This window comes from Hemitrygon akajei, chromosome 24, assembly GCF_048418815.1.
Source record: "Hemitrygon akajei chromosome 24, sHemAka1.3, whole genome shotgun sequence".
NCBI classification, from domain to species: domain Eukaryota; kingdom Metazoa; phylum Chordata; class Chondrichthyes; order Myliobatiformes; family Dasyatidae; genus Hemitrygon; species Hemitrygon akajei.
This window is the reverse complement of record NC_133147.1, coordinates 22,444,544-22,464,073: the sequence shown is the minus strand read 5'-3', so window position 1 is coordinate 22,464,073 and position 19,530 is coordinate 22,444,544. Positions and strand designations below refer to the sequence as shown.

Genomic DNA, 19,530 nt, shown 5'->3' with positions numbered 1-19,530 from the left:
TGGCTTTAAGGTAAGGGGAGGGAAGTTCAAGGGGGATATTAGAGGAAGGTTTTTCACTTAGAGAGTGGTTGGTCAGTGGAATGCACTGCCTGTGTCAGTGGTAGATGCAGAAATTTAAGAGACTACTAGACAGGTATATGGAGGAATTTAAGGTTGGGGGTTATATGGAGGCAGGGTTTGAGGGTCGGCACAACATTGTGGGCCGAAGGGCCTGTAATGTGCTTTACTATTCTAAGTTCTAATCTCAGATTACTAATTTTACTATAGTATTATCAGATGAATTAAGAAACGTTACAAAACAAACCCAGGTTGTTAATTCAAACATGTTAACAGAGCGTTCAGCAATCTGATTCCAAAAAAAAAGAAAAGACTACCGTCTGAGACGGGATTGATAGATCTGGCTCTGTACTCGCTGGAGGTTAGTAGAACGAAGAATGATCTTGTTGAAACCAGTCTAATATTCAAAAACCTATATAAAATATTTTGAAGAGGATATTCCCTATAGTCGAGATGTCTAGGTCCAGAGGGAATAGGGATACTTCCATTTTGAACGGATAAGAAGAGGCATTTCTTTCGCCAGAGGACAACGAATTTCTGGATTTAATTACCACAGACAGCACTGGAGGGCAAATCATTGGATACTTTTAAAGTGAAGGTTGTTAAATTCTTATTTTCAGGGCCTCAAAAGGTTAAGGTGCAAAGTCAGGTGAATGGTGTTGGCAGGGATAATATTTCGGCCATGATGGAATTGTGGAACTGACTCGATTGACCAGTTTTCAAATTGTATTCCACATTCTCGCATTAAGCCTTATGGTCTTAAAGCTGGTGTGGAAATATTATTCACATCTATATGAGATCGGTGAATAATGATAATGAAGATTTGACGTTCATTTCAACGGAAAATGGGAGCAGTGAAAGATGATAATTGGCGGTTGAAATGTGAGGTCTAAACTCGCTGGTTGTCTCTCGAGTGAATGCACACCATTTCTATCAAATCTGTGCCCTCTCTCACATGAAGTTCTTCCAATCCAAACAACATGTCGAAACTACACTTCCCAGCCCATTACTGATACCATCAAAAATGGCCTTTCATCAATTTAAAATCTCAACCGGCGGACCAGACCTATCTTTTGGACAGTTACTTTGAAACTACCGACACTTTGATCACCAGATACAAAGTGTACCGTGACACATACTGCTGTCACCTGCTCAGTCTCATTCACTAATAGCAGTTCAAGCATCGCCGATTCTCTCATTGCGGTTCTATGTACTGATTACGGAATCTTTCCTGAAAACGTTTGGCAAATTCTGTCCCATCTAGTGCTTTTGCGGTATGGGATTCCCAGTCAAAATCTGGAAATTTAAAATCACCGACTACAACATCCTTTCATTTCCAGCACCAGGCTGCGAATTATCCGTCTTTATTTCCCTAAATACCGCAGACTGTTGTATGGTCTGTAATGCAGTCCCATTAATGTCGTCATAACTTTCTAATTACTCAGTGCCACCCATAATGCCTCACTAGGCGAGTTTTCTGGTCTGCCATGACTGAGCACAGCCGTGACGTTTTTTCTGACTTGTAACGACATCCAGCATTTTTTAACATCTGAATCTTTGTCACGTTTGAAGAACTTGAACCCCGGAATATTGAGGTGCCAGTCCTGCCCGTCCAACAAACAAGTCGAACTAATCGCTGCAATATCGTTCATACTTCCCTTTGTTGACCCATGTCCTGTGGTCATGTCTTTCCTACAAATTTCCTGGCAATGTAATATAGGTAGCTCAGGCAATTAGTCGCACCATGCTCAACGTTTTGATTCCTGATATTCACTGAACTCTTAAAACATCTGCTTCAACAACCTCTCCACGATCTGCTCTGCCACTTCAGTTCCACCGCCCTCAGCTCCAGTTTAAATCCCCGCCCTCCCGCACCCCGGACAGCACTAACAAACCATCCGGCTGGTATACTTCTCCTCTTTCAGTTCAGCTGGAATTTGCTTTGGATGGACTTTTGTTTCGGTTTTCAGGTGGACGGGTGTTTTACTTTTGGACGTTTCAGTTGCGTGCAACTGTTCTGTGATGTTAGAGGAAGGGATTCTAATGGGGCGAATGCATATGTACATGGAAAGACATAGACAGATTAAGGATAGGCAGATTGGCTTCGTGCGTGGTAGGTCATGTCTAACCAGTCTAATAGAGTTTTTCGAGGAAGTTACCAGGAACGTAAATGAAAGTAAGGCAGTGGATAATGTCTGCATGGACTTTAGCAAGGCATTAGACAGTGTCGCGCATGGGAGTGTTACGGATTCAGGCAACAACCAATCTATGAGTTAGGCAAGGGTTTTTATAACAAATAACACGTTTATTAAACACTGAAAACAAACCCACCAAAAGTAAACAAATCACTAACGTTACCGGAAATCAGCTGCCGTGCGGCAGCTTAAACAGTTCTTAAAGCAATGAAGCTTACAGTCCTTAAAGCGATGAAGCTTACAGTCCTTAAAGCGATGTTGAAAAAACAGTTCTTCAAAGTATTATTGCCAAAAGTTCAAAATGTTCAGAGTCCATTTAAAAGGAGAGACTTTTAAGACGATTTAAATTCTCTTTCACGTCGTTTTGTTTCGGTTCCCCAAAGTCGAAATTTTCCCACGAAGAATTTACGGAACGAAACGAGTTAGAGGCACTGACCTTTCCTTTACCACCATTCTCAATCCTTTCTGGTATTTCCCAAGGATTAACACGAGAATAGTCAACGAAATCCTTCCGAATAAGGATCAAACAAGGTCGAACCCATTTCACCGTCGAAATCGATTCTCCTCGAACTTTAACTCCCGAACTCCGATCTTCACTCTCCACTGATTCTCAACTAGCAGTATTGTAAAGAAATTGCTGGCAATGACCTTTTAAACTTTAGGCATTAGATAAAACTTCATCTTTCAACTAAACTGCGTCATAACATTAAATCACGCAGTGGCATGAAGGCAACATGGCAAATCCAGCCACAAACTGCCCATCCTCACAGGAAGGGGTCCTCCTCGTATACCCTGTAAAAGAAAACCTGTCACATGATCTCCACTGGCGGGAAAATGACGTCACTCCACCATCACAAGACCATTACCTCAAGTCCAGTGTAGCTTCAACCCCAGTCACGTGACAAGGGTACCACTGTCGCGTATCACGGGTACGTAACACCTCCCTCCAAAAAAACATTTTTGCTCTGACAAGAACAAAAATTTTAACAATTACTCACAAGCAAAACAAATGTATAAATTTTATAACCTACACAATATACAATACAATCATATAACATCTTACAACTCACAATACAGTAGGAGTGTTACAATTGTTAAAAAAACCACTCCATAAAAAAATTACATTGTACATTCAACATCGAGATAGATCATCAGCAACCACATTATCTTTACCTTTAATATGAGTTATCACAATATTGTACTCTTGTAACATCAAAATCCAATTTAATAATCTTCTGTTTTTGTTTTTCATCTTACTCAGAAAAACTAACGGATTATGATCAGTGTAAACAATAAGTAGTTTTTGAGTTGTACCAACATATACCTCAAAATATTCCAAAGCTAAAACAAGAGATAACAATTCCTTCGCTATTGTCGAATAGTTTATTTGATGCTTATTAAATTTCTTTGAAAAGTAAGCTACTGGATGATCATCCTCATCACCCTCATTTCTTTGCATCAATACTGCTCCTGCAGCCTCATCACTAGCATCTACAGCTAATGAAAAAGGTTTTTCAAAGTCAGGTGCCTTGAGCACAGGTTGTTGACATATCATTGTTTTCAATTTTTCAAATGCTTCTTGACAAGGCACTGTCCACACAAACTCACATTCTTCTGCAAAAGGTTAGTTAATGGAAGGGCAACATTAGCAAAATTCTTACAAAATTTTCGATAATATCCTACCATTCCCAAGAATTTTCTGAGATTTTTTTCCCCGTTGGAGTGGGAATCTCTAAACTGCCCGAACCTTTGCCTGACCTTGACCCACAACATAACCAAGGTAAGTCACAGTGGCATGACCAAATTCACTCTTAGCTAAATTAATAGTTAAGTTAGCTTTTGAAAGCCTTTCAAACAATTTCTCCACCGCAATAATGTGAGCTTCCCAAGTATCATTTCCTGTCACTAAATCATCAATATAAGCATTAGTATCTTTCAATCCCTGAATCACAGTGTTAATCATCCTCTGGAAAGTACCTGGGGCATTCTTCATCCCAAATGGAAGAACATTATACTCATATAACCCAGATGGAGTTATAAATGCAGAAATCTCTCTACCTCTGTCCGTTAATGGAACACACCAATACCCTATCAATAAATCAATCTTTGTAAGGAACTTTGCTTTTCCAACTTTATCTACACAATCATCTACTCTAGGAATTGGATATGCATCTGTTTTCGTTACAGCATTCACCTTCCTATAGTCCGTACGAAACCTAATACTACCATCTGGTTTTGGCACCATAACACATGGTGAACTCCAATTTGAGTTAGAACGTCTAATAATATTATTCTCTAACATATATTCAATTTCTTTCTCAGCAAGTTCACATTTTTCACTGTTCATCCTATATGGGTGTTGTTTAATAGGTTTGGCATCTCCAACATCTACATCATGCGAAGCTATAGTAGTCCTTCTCGGAACATCTGGAAACAAATCCTTATATTTAAAAATTAATTCCTCCATCTGTTCTTTCTGCTCTAGCTGAAAATGTGCTAATTTCTCATCAATATTTTCCAGAATAGTTGAATTGGGTAACCTAACAGAAACAATGTTGGATTTAGAATGAAAGTCAGATGAATCATCTATCATGTTCCTAGTTAAATCAAACTCATTCTCACTAACCACAACAGTCACAGTATCAGATTGTTTCCCAAAATATGGTTTTATCATATTTATATGGCAAAGTTGTGTTGACCTTCTACGATCTGGAGTTTTTATCACGTAATGCACATCATTGATTTTAGACACAATTTCATAAGGACCATGAAATCTAGCTTGTAAAGGATTTGTCTGCACTGGGAAAAGAACCAACATCTTATCTCCAGGCTTAAACATCCTCATCCTAGCTTCCTTATCATACCAAGTTTTCATTTTCTCCTGAGCCAACTTTAAATTTTCCTTGGCTAAACTACAAGTTTTATGTAACCTGTCCTTAAATTTCAAAACATAGTCCAACAAATTAGTGTGTATTTCCTAACTAATCCACTGTTCTTTTAATAAAGCTAAAGGTCCTCTAACTCTATGTCCAAACACAAGTTCAAATGGACTGAAACCCAAAGAATCCTGTACCGATTCCCTTACTGCAAATAAAAGGAGGTTTATACCCTCATCCCAATCACTTACATTTTCCACACAATATGTCCTAATCATATTCTTGAGGGTAGAATGAAACCTCTCCAAGGCACCTTGCGATTCTGGATGGTATGCAGACGAAGTGATTTGCTTAGCTCCCAATTTATAAACTATCTGTTGAAACAATCCAGACATAAAATTACTGCCTTGATCAGTTTGTATTTCCTGAGGCTATCCAAAATAAGTAACGAATTTTATAAGAGCCTTTGTCACAGTTTTAGCTTTTATGTTCCTAAGTGGTACTGCCTCTGGAAACCTAGACGAAGTACACATGATAGTCAACAAATACTGATAACCAGTTCTTGTCTTTGGTAATGGACCAACACAATCTACAATAACTTTAGAAAACGGTTCACCAAATGCTGGAATAGGTTGTAATAGAGCTACTGGTGTAACTTGATTTGGTTTACCCACAATTTGACAAGTATGGCACGTTTTACAAAACATCGTCACATCTTTTCTTAGACCAGGCCAATAAAAATGTTTTAAAATCTTGTCCACAGTTTTCCTTACCCCTTGATATCCACCTAAAGGCACACTATGAGCTAAAGTCAAAATCTCATTTCGATAAACTTTAGGGACAACTACCTGGTAAACAACATTCCATTCCTCACTTGCAGGAATTGTAGGTGACCTCCATTTCCTCATCAACACTCCTTTTTCCAAGTAATATCCTACTGGCACCTTCTCAATTTCACAATCTAATAAAACTTGTTCCCTTTATTTTATAATCTCAGGGTCTCTATTCTGCTCTGCTATCATCTCCTTCCGAGACGGAGATAAATCTTCATAGTCAGACTTACTCCAAGAATCTTGTTCAAACAACGAAGGTAAGAAAGTCTCTGACACATCCTCAAAATTCGAATCCTGAGTTGAACAGTCCTGAATAACAACCTCATTCTGCACATCAATCTTTTTAGCCATAGCTCTAGTCACAGCACAGGAAGAATCTGTGTTAGAATTCATCTCTGGTTCCTTAGACTCCATTGTCAAATGCACTTCAGGAAAAACTTGTCCACCTGCCAAGTCATTACCTAACAATAAAGAAATACCCTTCACAGGTAAGCTATGCTGTAATCCTACTTTAACAAATCCTGTAACTAACCCTGACTTTAAATTTACTTTATGTAAATGTACAGGCATAAAATCACTCCCAACACCTCTTATGTAATTTACCTCACCAGTATCAGACTCTTCATTAAACTTCAATACACTGTCTAACATCAGTGATTGAGAAGCTCCAGTATCCCTAAGGATTTTTATTGGCACCAGAGTAGATCCTTCTTTCAAGGATACAAACCCTTCAGTTATAAAATGATCATATCCCTTTTTAACTTGGTCAGACTCTAACAAAGCCTTATTTGTGTTTAACAAACCCTGTAATTTTACAGGTGCTTCAGTATGTTGCACACAAGCATCTGGAACTGCTTCCTTCTCTTTCTTTTTCAATCTGAAACAGTTAGCTATTACATGGCCAGGTTTCTTACAATAGTTACAAATAAGACCAAACTGTCTTTCCTTCACAGGTTTTCCTTCGTCCTTACCTTTCTCATTAACATCTGATTTAATTTCTGATTTACCTTGAGTCTCCATGTTATTTTTCCTCTTAAAAACTCTGCCCTGAGGAAATTTATTCTTATGGATTGAAACATACTCATCAGCTAATCTAGCACAGTCCTGCAATTTATCAGTATCCCTCTCATTTAAGTAGGTCCTTACTTCAACAGGAATGCTTCTTTTAAATTCCTCCATTAAAATCAGCTCTTTCAATGTATCATAGTCCCCATTTACATTTTTAGAAGAAACGCATCTCTCAAAACACACAGCTTTAACATAGGCAAATTCCACATAAGTCTTTTCCACAGACTTCTTCAAACTTCGGAATCTTTCTCTATACGCTTCTGGGACTAATTCGTATGCTTTTAGATGATGCATTTTCACAATATCATAATCAAGTGCTTGTGCAGCAGTTAAAGCTGTGTAAACGTTGTGCTTTACCTCTAATTTCCCTCTGTAACAACACTGACCATTTATCTTTCGGCCACTCTGACATCTGAGCAATAGTATCAAAATGTTGGAAATATCTTTCCACCTCTGTTTCACTCAATGGAGGGACCAATTTAATTTCTTGACCAGCAACAAACGGCTTTTTAGAACCAGAAGACTGATTCCCAGACCTTAGTTCCTCCATTGCATAATCAAATTTCCTCTTTTTCTGAACAGCTTCTAACTTCCAACGCTCCAATTCTGCTTTACTTTGTTCCAACTTCATTTGTTCAATTTGCAACTGCATCTCTATATTACTTATTGGAAACGACTCTAAAATCGATTAATCAAAAACACCCGAATCCACAAAGTGTGACGCGATTTTTCTCGGTATTACAGCCTTTGATGTAGTCTGCAATATACCTTTAAGTTGCAATTTACTAGCTATCTCAATCACCTCAGTTTTCTTCGCCTTCGCTAACAACTCCACGCCTGCCGAAGCCAGAAACTCATCAATATTCATCGTTGCCGAATACTACTCACAAGCCAATCAAACAAAAGAATCGAGTATTCCCCGTTTCCAAAACACCGATTCAAAAGTCAACAGGCATTTAAACTCAAATGATCCAATCCGGACGCAGCCCCCATATTTATGTTACGGATTCAGGCAACAACAAATATATGAGTTAGACAAGGGTTTTTATAACAAATAACACGTTTATTAAACACTGAAAACAAACCCCCCAAAAGTAAACAAATCACTAATGTAACCGGAAATCAGCTGCTGTGCGGCAGCTTAAACAGTTCGTAAGCAATGAAGCTTACAGTTCTTAAAGCAATGAAGCTTACAGTCCTTAAAGCGACGAAGCTTACAGTCCTTAAAGCGATGTTGCAAAAACAGTTCTTCAAAGTAGTATTGCCAAAAGTTCAAAATGCTCACAGTCCATTTAAAAGGAGAGACTTTTAAAGACGATTTAAATTCTCTTTCACGTCGTTTTGATTCGGTTCCCCAAAGTCGAACTTTTCCCACGAAATATTTACGGAACGAAACGGCTTAAAGGCACTGACCTTTCCTTTACCACCATTCTCAATCCTTTCTGGTATTTCCCAGGGATTAACACGAGAATATTCAACGAAATCCTTCCGAATAAGGATCAAACAAGGTCGAACCCATTTCACCGTCGAAATCGATTCTCCTCGATCTTTAACTCCCGAACTCCGATCTTCACTCTCCACTGATTCTCAATTAGCAGTATTGTAAAGAAACTGCTGGAAATGACCTTTTAAACTTTAGGCATTAGATAAAACTTCATCTTTCAACTAAACTGCGTCATAATATTAAATCACGCAGTGGCATGAAGGCAACATGGCAAATCCAGCCACAAACTGCCCATCCTCACAGGAAGGGGTCCCCCTCTTATACCCTGTAAAAACAACCTGTCACATGATCTCCACTGGCGGGAAAATGACGTCACTCCACCATCACAAGACCATTACCTCAAGTCCAGTATAGCTTCAACCCCAGTCACGTGACAAGGGTACCACTGTCACGCGTCATGGGTACGTAACAGGAGGTTGGTGTAGACGATTCAGTCGCTTGGCATTCAAGAAGAGACAGATATTGGCTTTTTGAAAGAAGCAATAGAGTGATATTAGATGGCTGACTGACTGGAATACTGTGACTAGTGCTGTGTCGCAGGAATCTGTGCTGTGCCCGCTATTGACATCTGTTTCAACAACCTGGACGTTACTATGGTTAGGTGGATCAGCAAATGTGCCGCTGCCATCTAGGTTTGTGGTGTAATGAACAGCGAAGAAGCTTATCATGGCATGCAGAGAATTCTGCATCAGCTGACAAATGGGCTGGAAATGGAAGGGGGAAATAAGGACTGTGGAAGAATAAAGGGAGCTGGAAATACTGATTCACAATTCGATCAAAGTGACGACAGCAGTGTGTGAGTTGCTGAAGAAAAAAAAACGAAACATTAGCCTTCTCAAATCAATATATTCAGTACAGGAATGGGAAGTTGAGAGAAGATGTATGTTGAAATTGTACCTGTCTTGAGGAGGCCGAATTTGGAGAATTGGTGTGGTTTTAGTTACCCGCGTACAAGAAAGATGTAAATAACGTTGAAAAAGTACAGATAAAATTTGCAAGGATATAGCCGGGTCAAGAGGACATAACGTATAAGGAAAGACTGAATCGAATTGGCCCGCATGGACTGGGATAGGAGAGCATGTTTCTGCGCTGACATGCAGATCGATGATTCTTCAAATTAGTTTTCGTGTGTGGAAGTATTAGTCCCGCTACGAAACAAGCAAACAAACAAACTATCGCGTTAGCTTCTGGCGGAGTTGAGCTCTCTTGGCCTCGCTGTCGGAACATACTTGAGTACATTGTCAACATTTTTGCCAAGCCCTCTATTGAAAGTTATTTATATTTTCAAGTGTCTCGTCAAAGTTGGTTACATCCTTTTTCATACTCTAGTCACCTTTCATCTGCGCGACGACATCTATAATATATATGGCGAGCGGTGAACCACACTAATATTTATATTGCTACATTATTTTGGGAAATTTAAATGGAGGGAATAAGATCCCAGTGTGTGGCAAATCTGTGGGATGCGTTGCCAAGGGCAGCTGTGAAAGCCAAGACATCGAGTATATTTAAGGCAGAGATTGATAGATTGTTGATTACTTAAGACATGAAGCAATATGAAGGTAAGCAAGGAGATTGGGGCTGAAAGGGCAAATGGCTCAGCATGATGAAAAGGCTGAGAGGTTTTCAAAGGTCAAGTTGACCTTTTCTACAGACAGACAGGTAGACATTCTTTATTGATCCCCAGGGAAATTGGGGTTCGTTCTAGTTGCACCAACCAAGAATAGTGTAGAAATATAGCAATATAAAACCATAAATAATTAAATAATAATGAGTAAATTATGCCAAGTGGAAATTAGTCCAGGACCAGCCTACTGGCTCAGGGTGTCTGACACTCCGAGGAGGGAGTTGTAAGGTTTGATGGCCACAGGCAGGAATTATTTCCTATGACGCTCACTGTTGCATCTCGGTGGAATGAGTCTCTGGCTGAATGTACTCCTGTGCCTAACCAGTACATTATGGAGTGGATGGGAGACATTGTCCAAGATGGCATGCAACCTGGACAGCATCATCTTTTCAGACACCACCGTCAGAGAGTCTAGTTCCACCGCCACAACATCATTGGCCTTACGAATGAGTTTGTTGATTCTGTTGGTGTCTGAGCCTGCTGCCCCAGCACACAACAGCAAACATGATAGCACCGGCCACCACACACTCGTAGAACATCCTCAGCATCGTCCGGCAGATGTTAAAGGACCTCAGTCTCCTCAGGAAATAGAGACGGCTCTGACCCTTCTTGTAGACAGCCTCAGTGTTCTTTGACCAGTCCAGTTTATTGTCAATTCGTATCCCCAGGTATTTGTAATCCTCCACCATGTCCACACTGAACCCTTGCATGGAAACAGGGGTCACCGGTTCTTTAGCCCTGCTCAGGTCTACCACCAGCTCCTTAGTCTTTTTCACATTAAGCTGCAGATAATTCTGCTCACACCATGTGACAAAGTTTCCCACCGTAGCTCTGTACTCAGCCTCATATCCCTTGCTGATGCATCCGACTATGGCAGAGTCATCAGAAAACTTCTGAAGATGGCAGTACTCTGTGCAGTAGTTGAAGTCGGAGTTGTAGATGGTGAAGAGAAAGGGAGACAGGACAGTCCCCTGTGGAGCCCCAGTGCTGCTGACCACTCTGTCTGACACATAGTGTTGCAAGCGCACGTACTGCTGTCTGCCAGTCAGGTAATCAATAATCCATGACACCAGGGAAGCATCCACCTGCATCATTGTCAGCTTCCCACCAAGCAGAGCGGGGCGGATGGTGTTGAACGCACTGGAGAAGTCAAAAAAACATGACCCTCACAGTTCTCGCCGGCTTGTCCAGGTGGACGTAGACATGGTTCAGCAGGTAGATGATGGCATCCTCAACTCCTAGTCGGATCTGAGATAATAATTGTATAAGATAATAATCTACAATTATTGCTTCCAATAACCATTTTGCACTTATTTGAGCTACTCCAATTTACACCTTCAAAACCATGTTGTGCCTTAATTGTCTAATGCAATGCTTTCGTGTAGACAGATGTAGAACTGAACAAGTGCACCCACGGTAATATTAAGTGAGAGCTACAACTTTTGTCCGGAGAGTTATCAGTCGATAAGACTACTATTCCATCTGCAGTCCTGAAAGCTCTGCATGATTTATACATATAACGTGTTTCCCATCATTTAGTATTTCCAAAGAGCATTGGAAATGAGCCATCTTCAGAGCTGGAGGCAATCTACGGGGAGAAATTTAATGAATTATTTCATTAAATGTGTGTTCAAATGTGAAGATATTTTCCCTTAACTTTTCAATTGCAGAAGGAAAAAACAGAAAGAAGATACACGATGGTAGCGTATCCGTTAGAGCAAAACATTTACAGCTGTGGGCGTGCCGGTATTCTGAGTTCAATCCTGCCGCTGTCTGCATGAAGTTTGTACATTCTTCCCATTACCATGCAGACTCTCCGATTGGTGCGGTTTGTTCCAAGTCGAAAACCATGCGAGTTACTAGGTAGATTGCCCATTGCAAATTGTCCTGTAATTAGGCCAGTATTAGGCAGACGGATTGCCTGGATCGATGGGGTAAAGTGGTCTGTTCTGAGCTCTATTTCGAAATAATTATATGAGATAGATATAAACTGAACAAAAGAACGACTGCCACGATTAACGGTGTCTTTATATTTAATTTTAGCACCTAAAGTGAGACTGATAGGTGGGAGCAATCGCTGTTCCGGGAGAGTGGAGGTTCTGCACAATAGCCAATGGGGTACGGTTTGCGACGACGATTGGGAGACAGTAGATGCAGAGGTTGTTTGCCGTCAACTTGGCTGTGGTTCGCATGCCGCTGCGATTGGATCAGCAGCCTTCAGGACTGGCCTGGGGCAAATTTGGATGGACAACGTTGCCTGCATAGGTTCTGAGACTGACCTGTCTGATTGCCGCTTCCGGGGATGGGGCGTTCATGATTGCTCACATAGCGAAGATGCAGGTGTTACTTGCCAATCAGGTATGCCTTACTAACATTTAACTGAAGAAAAATATGTTAAATTAAGTAGCAAACTCATACATAATGATGATGGTTAACCGTAATTATTCAACGTTAGTTTTGTTAACAAATTCAACCACTTTCCTCGGCTTCCCTGTGAGAAGGTTTCTTACATTTCTGCGATCATTATTTTGGAAGTGTCCCCGAACAAATCCCTTTACTAAGTTTTTTTTAAAAAATTCGGAATCTGTAAGAACGTGGTAAAGACATAATCCCTCTCTCTGAAACATAATCATAGTCATAAATAAAGGTACAGATTTGTTGAAGCCTAGACTTGTCACGGAAGAGCACATAGATCAGTAGGTCCTCTTGTGAAAAAAAATCGGTTAATGTTGTCACGTGTCGCAGTGCAAAATGACGGATATTTAAGCAAAATTTATAACATTTTGCCAAAATGCATACTTAGTGATTATTCAGCTCCAGAAGGATGGAGATGCTTATTTCTATTTACATTCTCAACAGAATATAAACCAATGCCACAATTGAGAGATACCCTAATAAGTAATATACCTTTTCACCACAATTCTATACTTCAGAACGCTTCTGAAATTACTAGTCCTGAAGATCGGCAAGGACTAGATTTCTTCAAAGGGCACCAACAATGTCCACTGCTGCAATTCATAGAAGTGAATGATTAAAATAAACTACTTTCACAGCTGTGAACCAACAGTTTATAACTGAAAGTATACCGATCACTGGGAGAGGCATAAGCAGAAATATCATATTGCGCCACTTTGAAGTGCACATTGGCTAATATACTACAGGATTTGCAACTAATACTAATGTATACACCGTATGATTGAGATCAATTATCTGAGTGAGATTAGACAACAAGTTTACAGACGCAACAAAACAAATAATGTTTTTGACAGCGAGGGCGGCTTTCAAGATTTACAGAAGGATCTTGTTCTGCTGTGTGTGTGAGCCTAGAAAGGGTAAAATAAGTTTATCTTCAGAGTATTTTCAGGTGATGGACAAATGGAAGTTAAACTTTCAGGCTGATCTGTAGCGCTAATCCTGCACGAAATTGTGCAATCGCTTTCCTATGTTGAGATTCTAGAACAGCAGAACCTTAGGCATAGATTCAGAGAAAAGAACAGAAGAGGAACAGGTCCTTCGGCCAATCTGCTCCATGCGGAAAACATTTAAGCTACCTTCTTCTATCGACCTGCACCAGGACTATTGTCTTCCACAAGACCACGTGGCACCGGCAGCAACCAGATAACTTTACTTTACTGTGCTTTATTGTAACCAAACAATTGATAATATAGCGTAGAATCATCACAGCGATGTTTGATTCTGCGCTTCGCGCTCCCTGAAGTACAAATCGAAGTAAATGTAATAAAATTTTAAATTATAAATCATAATTTAAAAATAGAAAAGGGATAGAAAGGTAGTGCAAGTCAGGTAGAGATACTTGGAAGGTACGGCCCAGATCCGGGTCAGGATCCGTTCAGCAGTCTTATCACAGTTGGGAAGAAGCTTTTCCCAAATCTGGCCGTGGGAATCTTCATGCTCCTGAACCTTCTCCCGGAGGGAACAGGGACAAAAAGTGTGTTGGCTCGGTGGGTCGTGTCCGTGATTATCCTGGCAGCACTGCTCCGACAGCGTGCGGTGTACAGTGAGTGCAAGGATGGAAGATTGGTTTGTGTGATGTGCTGGGCTATGTTCATGATCTTCTGCAGCTCCTTCCGGACTTGGACAGTACAACTTCCATACCAGGCTGTGATGGACCCTAGAAGAATGCTTTCTACAGTGCACCTAGAAAAATTAGTGAGGGATTTAGGGGACAGGCCAAATTTCTTCAGCTTTCTCAGGAAGTAAAGGCGCTGGTGGGCCTTCTTGGCAGTGGACTCTGCTTGGTTAGACCAAGTCAGGTCATTTGTGATATTAACCCTGAGGAACTTAAAGCTGTCAACGTGTTCCACCTGCGCACCACTGATGTAGTTGGGGTTGTGCGGTCCGCCTCTCCTTCTGAAGTCAACAACCAATTCCTTCGTCTTGCTGACGTTGAGGGATAGGTTATTGTCTTCGCACCATGCCACCAGGTTCTTAATTTCCTCTCTGTACTCAAACTCATCATTATCCAAGATACGGCCTACAATTGTGGTGACATCAGCAAACATATATATTGAGTTCGATGGTAAATTGGCTACACAATCATGGGTGTACAGTGAGTACAGCAGGGGGCTGAGTACACAGCCTTGTGGGGCAGCGGTGCGCAGAGTGATGGTAGTGGAAAGCTTTCCCGCTATTTTTACAGCTTGGGTCCCGTCTGTGATAAATGGCTACTTTGTTAAGTGTATATGTACACCTTCTCGTTAATGCAAATATCTAATCAACAAAAGCTTAGGAGCAATCACGTCCAGAATTGTCATTCCATGTCCCGGAATTAAAATTACGTCGTGGTCAATAGAGACACAAAAAGCTAAATTCTGCCTCATTCACTCAGCGGGATTCAAGTGGATATTATCTTAGATACTCTTCTTCTATTAATGCCATGGAGCCTTACCATTAACCTTGGGGTCGTGCGACTTAGTTTGCGACAACTTTCGTAGAGCATAAGTCCGTAAGAGATAACAGAAAACGTTCACCTGTGGGGCAATCGGAACTGCTGCACCTATTCAAAATAGTTGAGTTAATATCCCTCTGAACTGCAACCTGTTCTCTCCCCGTAGCCTTTCACTCCAAACATTTGGCTGATGTAAGGGTAGTTATTATCCTTGGCATCTTCTGCTGAGGTTCATCTAAAGATGGTCAGGTTCTCATAATCAGTGAGCTTGAGCAAAGAAAAAAAAGTAGAACTAATTAACATAGTGCAGCTAATGTCATCCAAACGACACTGGACAACTCCATAAAACAGTTGGTAATGCACAGCAATATTTATATAAATCTCAGTCAAATTTACGCTAGTAAACACCACTAAAATAGTCTGGAAGTTTCTTTGATAACGAAATCAGTGTGTTGAGGGGTCAGGATCCGACACGTCGAAGGATCACGCATTTCCATAGAATTACCGCCAGCAATTCCTGTGTGTTGCATTGGATTTCCAGCATCTGTAGGTTACCCCTGTTTGTGAAACGAATGTACTTGGCTATGGCCGTACCTTAAGATTTACCAGCTTGAACTGAGAAAATAAAAAGAAACAAACTACAATGAGATAAATACATAATCAATACCGAAAAGTTGGGATGAGGAGTCCTTGAAATCGTTTCCGCAGGTGTGGGCATAGTTCAGTGAAGGGGCAAGTGAAGTTGAGTGATTGTACCCTTTGGTTCGAGAGCCTCATCGTTCAGGAGTAATACCTGTCCTGAACGTAATGCTGTGAGTCTTGAGGCTCTTATACCTTCAGCAAGAAGAGTGCTGGACCTGGGTTATGGGATTGCCTGGCGATGGATGTTGTTTTTCTGCAACAACACGAAGTGTTGATGTGCTCAGTAGAGAGAAGGGCTTTATTCTTGATGTATTTGGCCATATACACAAGTTTTTTTAGGAATGTATGGACACCGGTGCCCCTTCCCAGACCATAATGTATTTTGTCAATATACGCTCCACTACGCAACAAAGGAAATTTGATGAAGTTTTAGGTTTTGCCGGCTCGTGGCGTAGTGGCATCAACGCCGGACCTCGGAGCGAAGGTTCCCGAGTTCGAATCCAGCCGTGCCCTTGCACGCTTTCCATAAGTGTTGGGCTAGCGTCGAGCTAGCAACACGGCCTCATAAAAATAAGAAAGCCTGCTAAAAAACCGGCGTCATGACGGCTTACCGATGACTCCACTCCGAGTTAAGAACTTCCTTTTTCTTCTTCTACTTCCCTTTACACAATTATGAGAAGTATAGGTAGGGTTATTGCAAACAAGCTCGTTTTGCAGGTTGGATGGGGCGACAAATAGAGGTCATGAGTTCGGAATGAACGTTAAAATGTTAATGGGGATCTTGAGGGGAAATGTCGTCACTCAGAAAGTCTTGAGAGTGTGGGTCATCCTGCAAACTGAAGTTCTGCGAGCGATTTCGACTTCAACGTTTAAGAGAGGTTTGGATAGGTGCAGGGATGTTTGGGGTGTGGGTGGCAATGATCCAGATGTTGTACTCGCATGGAGGAGAGAGTTTGAATATTTCAGTAGAGACTAGATGGGAGGAAGGGCCTGCTGTTGTGCCAGGGATTTCTCTGAGCCTATGATAAAACAACCAGTCGAATAAAACATTACTGAATAAACACTCATGAACAGCAAACTTTACAGATATTGTCATTCCACACATACATCACATCTGGATTTCTTCCTCCCCATCCATAACGCTGTGGACGCTATCGGAGTCGTCCCTTATTCTAGCACCTGGGAGGCAACAGTCCGTGCTTATGTTACGTTCATGTCAACAGAATGTTTTTCGATCCTTCTGACTACGGAGTCCCTCATTTCAAACTCTCCCAACTCACCCTCGTTCTCTTCTGCATCACGGATCCATGCTTAATGCGATCCACCTGGCCCCCGTGGGATTCCCTGGGAGCTTATCTAAAAAAAATCAAAAAGATATATTTATTATTCAGGGCAGTAACCAAAGTGCTGCTCTAAACTGAATGCCTATTCACTAGCCAATATCTTCACACTGACAGTCACTCCGGTTTCAGGCTACCTCCATCATAGGTTGGACTTCTTCCCAGAACCTCCGACAGAAGGTCTCTTTAAACTCCCGTAGAAAACGATGGTCATGCAGATGCTGCTCCCGATCTGTAGGACGAAATTCCAGTAGCTGCATTTGGATGCACCTCAGGCACATTTAGTTGCCAGTGGAGATCCAAAACTCTAACATCTGACATGAATAACACGCAAAGGCCTTTTAAACTACAGTAAATAGCCCTGTTAAGTTTCCCAGAGCCAGGTACTTTTCCGTGTCGATGACTCCTTTCAGCCAAGGCATAACAATGCCACTCTCACTACTGGCCTATGCCAACAATCACCACTCCAGCAATGGTGGCTCCGCTTGACTAATATTATGGTCAGGACTGTGGAATTAAACTCATCTGTAAGCAACCCTCTGAAAAATACAGGTACCTCTGCATCATAGAGTAATTTCTTATTTGAACGTCATTCCAGGGCCCGAAATAAGGCTGGTAGGCGGCAGCGATCGTTGTTCAGGGAGAGTGGAGGTGCGGCACAATTCACAATGGGGAACGATATGCGACGATGAATGGGGAACAGACGACGCCAAGGTTGTCTGCAGACAGTTGAGTTGCCCCTCTGGCGCCACAGCAAAAGCGAGTGCACACTTCGGGGAAGGCAGCGGGAATATCTGGATGGATGATGTTGCATGCAACGGAAATGAACCCGCCCTTGGGGAATGTTCCTTCCGAGGGTGGAGTGCTCATAACTGCGGTCACGGAGAGGATGCGGGAGTGAGTTGCACAGAAGGTAGGCATAGAAATAAAAACAACGTTTTCTCTCCTTTCTCTCTGTTGGGAATCACGAAGATATTATCTTTTAATAATTAGGCCAACCACTTGCATTTGCTGTGAGTAAACCGACGTGAATTTATATACTGATCCACACATGATAACATGGCAGAATTCATCGAACGGTTAAAGCACAATATCCCTTCATAGGACTATATTCTCCCGCTGGCGTATGACGTGTCTGCAGTAAATATTGTAGGTGATTCTACTGCACCGCATGCGATGTGGGTTACGATAGTATTGACTGGTATATGGACTTCAGAGAGTGACAACTTGTTACATCCCTGTGGAGGGAGAATAGAACTGTGGTATTCACTGACATCTATGGCTGTAGGGGTGAGAATGTGTGAGCACACTCTGTTATTATACTTTATAACAACATTGAAACACTTTTTTTATTTCCGCGTCCCTAATGCACTGATATGCACTCTGCTGGCAACTGCTTGGTTCGATAATCAGCCTGCCCTCGTAACAATCTGACTGCACGCTATCTTTGCTCGTTTATCATCTGCCCTATCCTGAGCCAATTTTCTCTTGTTTCTACCCCTCTGCAACATTCGTTTAAACTCTCCCCAGTAGATAGAAGAAACAAGTGCGCGAAAGTATTGGTCCTAATCGGCTTCAGCTGAATCCCTTCGCTTTTGTATAGGTCAAACGGTCCCCAGAAGAGATCCCAATGATCCATGAAACTGTAGCACTGACCCACTGCTCCAAATTCTCAGCCACACATTTATCTGATTAGTCATTCTGTTTCTACCCACACTGACGCGTGCCACTGGCAGTAATGCACAATTACCTGTATCTCGGCATTTTGTCTAGCTTTTTAAATCCATTCTGCGGATACTCCTTGGACCAACACACCTGCCTGCTCCCGCACGCTCTAGAAAATGCTGTGGACGTAGTCTGAATCGTCTAATACCCTGGCAACTGAGAGGGAAAAGACTACCCGTGTGTCACTTTCGCATCAGCAGAATTTTATTTTCGATCCGTCTGAGTATTGAGAGCCCCTTCTCACCCGCATTGACTTTCAGTCGGTCCTTTCTGCAACACGGCTCCATACACAGTGCGACACACGTGGTCTCCGTTGCGTTCCCCTAGGAGGTTATCTGGAAAACAGTGTTCAAAATGATGTACTTATTATTGAGCGGAATGACCCAACAGCTGCTCTGAGCTGAATGCCTATTCACCATCCATTTCCTTCCAGTGACAGTCAGGCAGTTTTCAGGCTCCTGCACTTTAGTTGAGGCTACTTCCCAGAACCTCCGATGGACGATCTCCTCACTGTCCCCTACATTGAGAAGGTCCTGCATCTGATGCTCTCGATCCGTAATACAGCCTTTGAGTAGCAGTCTTTGACTATTGACTATTTCAGTCTTCGACTATTTGAGAAAAGAGTCCTGTCAAGTTCGCCTGAAACAGGTGTTCTTCCGTGTCGAAGTCTCCTTTCAGCCAGTGCATAACAATGCCACTCTCACTACTGGTCCATGCCCAGAATTACCGCTCAAGCAAACTTGGCTCATCTGGT

General features: G+C 41.6%; 1 protein-coding gene across 4 annotated transcripts in view; it reads left to right on the top strand.

The window, feature by feature from the left end:
- The window catches only part of LOC140715958 (scavenger receptor cysteine-rich domain-containing protein DMBT1-like), a 79,280-nt gene that overhangs the window by 31,421 nt on the left and 28,329 nt on the right, over positions 1–19,530 (top strand). For all 4 annotated transcript variants that reach the window (XM_073028561.1, XM_073028562.1, XM_073028563.1 and 1 more), the window contains 2 exons: positions 12,204–12,518; positions 17,650–17,964. In XM_073028561.1, the coding sequence (XP_072884662.1) occupies positions 12,204–12,518; positions 17,650–17,964 (630 nt within the window). The remainder of the gene's footprint in view (positions 1–12,203; positions 12,519–17,649; positions 17,965–19,530) is intronic.